Source organism: Cyprinodon variegatus, unplaced genomic scaffold (genome assembly GCF_000732505.1).
Source record: "Cyprinodon variegatus isolate N-32 unplaced genomic scaffold, C_variegatus-1.0 Scaffold406, whole genome shotgun sequence".
NCBI classification, from domain to species: domain Eukaryota; kingdom Metazoa; phylum Chordata; class Actinopteri; order Cyprinodontiformes; family Cyprinodontidae; genus Cyprinodon; species Cyprinodon variegatus.
In genome coordinates, this window is record NW_015150859.1 from 511,390 (window position 1) to 518,102 (window position 6,713).

At 39.2% G+C, this 6,713-nt stretch overlaps 1 protein-coding gene across 1 annotated transcript in view; it reads left to right on the forward strand.

Moving 5' to 3' along the window:
* The first annotated feature begins 1,023 nt into the window (after positions 1-1,023).
* LOC107093059 (F-BAR and double SH3 domains protein 2-like) overlaps positions 1,024-6,713 on the forward strand; it is a 45,665-nt gene continuing 39,975 nt past the window's right edge. Inside the window, exons 1-2 of the mRNA XM_015387878.1 lie at positions 1,024-1,168; positions 6,378-6,511. Coding sequence (XP_015243364.1) covers positions 1,028-1,168; positions 6,378-6,511 — 275 coding nt within the window. The 5' untranslated portion in view covers positions 1,024-1,027. The remainder of the gene's footprint in view (positions 1,169-6,377; positions 6,512-6,713) is intronic.

Sequence of the window (6,713 nt, forward strand, 5' to 3'; positions counted from 1 at the left end):
AGTTTGAATTTTGAAAGGTTGAATTTTTTTATATGCAGATTTTTTTAACACTGAAAAATTAAACTGAAAAATAAATATTGAAAATGTAATCACTTTGAAATAGTAATGTGAATTTTTAGCTTGAAGAAAAAATAACAAATGAAATTTCAACTGTGTGGAAATAATGACAATTAACTTCTTTTTAGGTCAAAAATGTGTTCTGAATATATTTCAACACTGAAACAGTAAGTACAAACATACAACATTTAAATTTCAGTGGAATTTTTAATTTAAATCCCAGCGACACAGATTTACTTCCATACTGATCTCCCCTATGCCAACCAGCAGTGATGCAGTAGTTCATTAATAAAGGAACCCTGATAGAGCACAGACACCGTATATATTATAAAGAATTACTGGCGATAGTCAACATTTCTGAGTTAAAATCCCTTTTTTGGTGTTGTTTAATATTGTAATTTTTGGACCAACAGAATAATCAAAACTGATAAATCTGTTTCTGTAGAATAATGGAGACTCCTTGAATTAATCTTTTCAATGACTTTCTGAGGACTTGATCCGTCTCCACATTTAGGAATAAACATTGCGGTATTGAACTGTGGTGGTTTATACTTGCAACTTATTTTCTAACCTGCTTGTGTTGCAGGAAAAACTACCCTGTACAGCTTTTTCTTGGTCCAAATAAAACAAACCAGTCACTCCGCTCTTTGCCTTTAAGGCATGATAGAAGTTTTACTTAATTAAATTTATGAGGTTATTTAGGGTTTCCTAAAATGATGGAGGGGTTGGCGTTCATTGAAACACTATGAAACCTGATTTCAGAATTTCAGAACGGGCTGAAGAAGTATAAAATTCTGACCCAAGGTTTTTGTTTTTTGTTGTAGAAAGCCCCTTCTTAGGTTGTTGCACACTTATGCAATCATAATACGTTTGTACATGAGTTTTCTCTTCCTCCACTTATGAATTATTCTTGAATAGGAGTAAAAATAAACGTTAAACACCTTTGTTTACTTTTTTTCTTTCTAGGAACATGTTCTGTGTATGGAGGACTTATTTGGAGGGTACCGTCCAGGCCACCCAGTTCAGACTGGGCGCCTGCGAGAACTATAAAGTTCAGGTTGCAGATCCAGCCAAGATGGCACGACTACAGAAGGAGCAGCAGCTCAGGAAGGTAACTGCAGTCAATCAGACAAACCTGCACCAGTTTCATAGCCTGATAAACCAGAGTAAATGGGAGATGTTATTTAGTCTGGCCCCAATGAATAAGACATCGGAAGATTGTTGATGAGAAAAATCCGTTGTTTTTCAAACCATGTCTGTGCCTGTTGGCCAACGCTCTGACCAGTGAACTGACTGTGACGAAGGAAGCGCAACAGGAAGCTGGGGGGGAGTGTTAACAAACAGCCGGTCGGGAAAACGGCGAATACGTCATTATTAAAAACGAATGAGCGTAGAGCCTCTTCCTGCTGATGTTTCAGTGAAAACCCCAAGTCTAATCCTTCAAAAACTGATTCCAAAGCTGAGTTAAAAATCGCCATCAGAGCCAGCAGTCCTTCACACAAGACTACGCAGAGAGGGCCGCTGCAGACGGGCTGCGGTTAGCCCTGGATGCCGTTAGCTTCAGAGCTCCGCTGGTTGCCGCAGTCCTCTCAACTTAGGAAATAGTTTTTTTAATTACGCATTAAATCTGTAAATGGACCATATAGTGATGCTTTAAAGTATAATATTCTATTTTAAATGATCTTAAAACATACTTTTATTGAACAACAGGAACAGAAAATAACTTTTAGCTTTCAATGGAGCTCTCTATTGAAAGCTACTGTTGTGCTTTCTCCAGCGTTGCGCAGCTTTGTCGTCACGCCCTCAAAACCCCGCCCACTTTGCTCCCAGAAATTCAAAACTCATCCTTGCGTTGTGATTGGCCCACCAGCTTTAGGGCCTGGGGCATTGATCGATGTTAGACCAACTCGCAGGCAGAAATGATTTTGGCGGCTGGCGGGTGGGGCTAGTTTACTAGGCTACCAGTTTCATTCACTTCTGTCCTTTTTAATGTTTACAGCTGTTTGTCCTCTCAAACCACTTCAAACTTTAAAATAAATACCTTCCCATCTTTTCTTGAGGGAAACTTAAAATAAAGTTACATTTACTTTTAAATCTATTCGAATTTATGAAACAAATATACTCTGCAACTTTTTTAAAGATGATTCTAGAATGTTTTACGGTTTATAACGAAAGAAAATCTTCACAGAAATCCCCTTTCTTCCTTTGTCAACTTTTCTCACTAAAGATCACCCAGAACAAACCCACAGAGTCACAATGTTATTGTTCAGGATCTATTTCTGTCACCAGAGCTGTGCTGAAGAAGAATGAAACTGTGTCCCAGTGCTAAAAGCTTGTCTTCCAGATGTGTGGATGGTTTAATTTATAGAGTGTTAGAAAAGCCTAACTCTAACCGTTATACTTCATGATCTAATGCACTGACATTTAAAACACGATTTCCTGAAATAAAAATAAATGTAGTAATTTAGGGGGAAACCACAGCTAATAAAACCAGTGGAAAAAGAAGATTAAAGATGTGTTGATTACGGACAGAATCGGCACTAAAGCGCAGTTTAGTTGCTGTGAAATTTTCTGTCACCACTTGGTATATAAAGCAGCGACGTTTAGTGTTCCTCTTATGTTGATCTATTTATTGGAAGAAATGGGTTGCATAGATTTCTTTTTTTTTTCTACGAACCAAAATATAAAGCAGAATATCATGCGTTCAACATATTTGCTTTGATATAACTAAATTAGTGCCATCTGTCTGCAGGTAGCATCCAGCTGTTCTGATAAGGCCTCTGAGGTTTGACAGTAAGCAGTAATGAACCTGCCCACTGTTCCTACATGCTTCCTGCAGAATCAATGTCATCAGCTGGGTTTCCTTATTTAGCTCTTTACCAGTTGAATTATATGATCATTAAATATATATATTTTTTTATTAAATCCAATTGGATTCTATTTAAATAAATGGGTAGTATCTGGGTAAATCCCACCTGTTTTCCTGTGAAGTGACTTCAGGTGACCTTTGTTGTGAAAGGGTGGCCTTTACATTGACTTTATCATCTGCATTAAGTCATGATGTCATTTCCCTTATTCAGTTAAAGGAAAAGTCCGGTCAACAAAGAATAATGAATGTGTCGTTATCAGAGCGGAGCGCCGCGCAATTCCCGCTCCCCACTCGGGAGGATGTTCGCTCATTCGCTCAAAGTTGCGCCAGGAAGCTCGGCTCAAAAACCGCTCCACGCTCACCTTAATTTTTCTGCCGTTCCAGCAAAATCGCTCCACGCTCACTCAGATTTTCAAGAGAATGAATGTCCTGACATTTTTCTTTCCTGTAATGATGCCAGAGCCCTGGGACACACGGCGTTTGACCTAATGATGTGACCGATGCATGTGGATTGTCTTTTTAACTGGCTGTTAAATTATTAGACTAATACAGATTTATTTTGTTAATTTGTATACACGAATGTAAACAAAAAGAAATTTCATTTAAAAAAGCTCTAGATAATTTCATATTTTAAAGGAATAGTACACCCAAAACATGATTAGCCTTCATTTTCTACTCACCCCCATGCTGAACAACACTCTGGAGTACTTTTTTGATATCTCAAATGCATCTGGAGATCTGGGAGGCCGGCTTCCGTAGCGTCGTGAACGCGCATGTGCGCGCTTTCAGGAAATCCTATACACTACTGTTTATGCTCTAAAAACATTCTAAATGACTTCGTTTCGAGTAAATTCTGGATGCTACCCACTCAGGACACTTGGAATACATTGGACGAGCAGTATGGAGGAATATTGACACGTTTTTTGTGGACTTTTATGGACCTTTCTGCCTCGGGCGCCATAGACCTCCATTATTTGAATGTCAGCAGACAGCAAGAAGCCTCCCAGATCTCCAGATGCATTTGAGATACCAAAAAAGTACTCCAGAGTGTTGTTCAGCATGGGGGTGAGTAGAAAATGAAGGCTAATCATGTTTTGGGTGTACTATTCCTTTAAAGTGCAGCCTTGAAAAACATGAATTAATACATAAAAAATATATTATATTATTATTATATAATAGTAAAATTATGTCACTGTTTCCCAGCTGAGCGTAACACCTCGCTCCATTCATGTTGCCCCACGTTTCCTATTCAACTAATCTTTTGTTTTTCTAGACTACAGTAAAAAAGGTCACTTCGCATCCCATTACAAATGAGATAATAACGTATATTGCGATCCGTTTTCAAAAACAGGCTCTTACCAAAACAATCACTTAATTTAAACCCACTCTGGATTGTTAGTGTATAGTTAGTGTATGTTTTTATGATATTTTATCCCACTTTTTATCACATAATATGCAATCCTTGTCTCTGCGATTCCGTGGTAAAGTTGAAACATAGACTATAACAGTTTATAGACACAGACTACAGCATAGGCCTAGGTTTTAAGTCAAACATGAATTTAAATTAGGTCGGAGCGAACTGGAGCGGAGTGAAATCCTTGCTCCGGCCTTTGAATTGAAAACCGCTCTGCGCTCCACAATATTTCTTCCGCTCCGCTCACCTGCTCTGGTCATTATTTATACCTAAAACTAATATGTTCGTAGTGATTAAATAAACTTAGTGTTAATCAGTAAAAAAATAAAAACAGTATTTTTCGTCACTATCACAGTCTGGGAGCAGCCATTTTTGCCCAGATATATAAACCCCTCCCTCCTGCCATCTTCCAGCAGTGACGTCACGGTGCGGTAAGCCTAGCGCCATTCTCCCCGCTTTCCAAGCTAAATCAATGGGAACTACTAGACACATCTGCAATCAACAACAATTATTGAAGATTTCCAGAGGACTTCACCATTGAAATTCACCAGAGCTATAGTGAAACTGACAATGCCCACGTGCATGGCAGCTGGATGCTGGAATACATCGGGTAAAAGATGAAAAAATAAGAGTTATTCCACCTTTCTGATTCCTGATCCTCCACGGACGGGTTGGTCGTTGGATCGCCAACTTGAAGAGGGAGGATTTGCCATCGAACTTCTGGCCAGAGAAAAAACCCGTAATATGTAGCCAACATTTGGAAGAAGAATGTTTTCAAGATGACTTGGATAATAGCGCGTTGTGACAAACACCAGATACAGCACTGGGACTTGATCAACAGCCGATACCGCACCGTGACGTCACTAACCAGTAGGTGGCAGTAGTGTTCTTTACAAACATGGATGCCTCCAGTAAAGCACATTCAAATGAAAATTACTCTTAATTAAAAACACTTTTCATTTATTTAACAGTGTGTAATAATGTCACTCTTAAAGTACTTCAGAAGTTTGTATTCTGAATGTGACCGAACTTTTCCTTTAAATTCGATTCAGAAATACTTTATTAATCCCAAAGGGAAAATATATATTTTGCAGTAACTCATAGGGTCTTTGTAGTTGTTGTTTATGCCATGGGGTTCTTTGATTAAGCAGGAAATGATTAGCCGATTAGAGTTGATTGTAACTTAAATGAAGTGAAATACGCCTCCGTCTTTGATGCTTAACTCTCAGGATGTCTTGAATTCCCCATAACTTTCATAAATGACTGATTGAAAGTACTTCTGCTTTTTTACCAACCTGTTATGTTCAATTTGACCTTTAGCTCTTCTTTAAACATTCTTATTGGTTTGTTTTTAATTGTTTTGTTTATAGAGCTTTGATTCAACCCTGTTCTGTGGAAGGAAACCTTGATGAGCTGCCAAATGGGCAGGACCTGGGCTCAGGTTGCAGATTAGCCAAATCAGAATCTGAATCATAATGAGGAAAGACGTGATATTCAAATGTTCCCCATCCAGCCTGTCTAAGCTGGAGCCGACAGGGCTTGTTTCCAGATGTAAAAGCTGGTAAAGCAACACAGGGTGGTTCTACAAACGATCCACCCAGAGGGTCTGAAAGCAAAGGCCACACTTTTCAGATTGTCGTTTCTGTATTTCCTTTGTTTCAAAAGTGTGTCCTACTTGCATTGTTTGGTCTCTCACCTGAGTAATTATTAAACACATTAAAGTTCCAGTTTTTTTTTTTTCTTTCTTGTTTCCTGATCCCTCTGAGCCGACGCCGCTCAGCTGCTCTCCTGTTTCTGCTGGCCACGTTCCACTGCCCCCACCCTACAATGCTGCTCTTGTTTAGCCCTTGGCATTTAGGAGATGTCTTTATGCTTCCTGTATGCTGTACCCGCTGGTTTATCAGTTTTTAGTCAGTGCCTTTAGATAACAATATGGAGCATTTGCTTGTTTTGCATATTTTTCCAGGTGACACACCGCTGGAATAATAATTTGCATGTCTGTGACGTTCTCTGTTGTTTGTGTGGATCGTCCTCCAGTGCATTGAGCAGCTGACTGCGATCCAGGCGGAGCTGCAGGACTCGGTGAAGGAGCTGACCAAGAGCAGGAAGAAGTATCAGGAGGCTGAGACCATGGCGCAGGCTGTCCGAGAAAAGACTGAACTCGAGACTAAGTACGATCCAGATGTCCGTTTTCATCTTATCTGAATCCTTAGAATCTGACCCAAAGAAGGAAGTGTTGAATAAAACCAGTTTGACCTTTATTACTTACTGGAAGAAATTAATGTTGGAGAGCACCAAGATGCTTAAAGCAGGGGTTGACCTTAAAGGAATAGTACACTCAAAACATAATTAGCCTTCATTTTCTAATCAGCC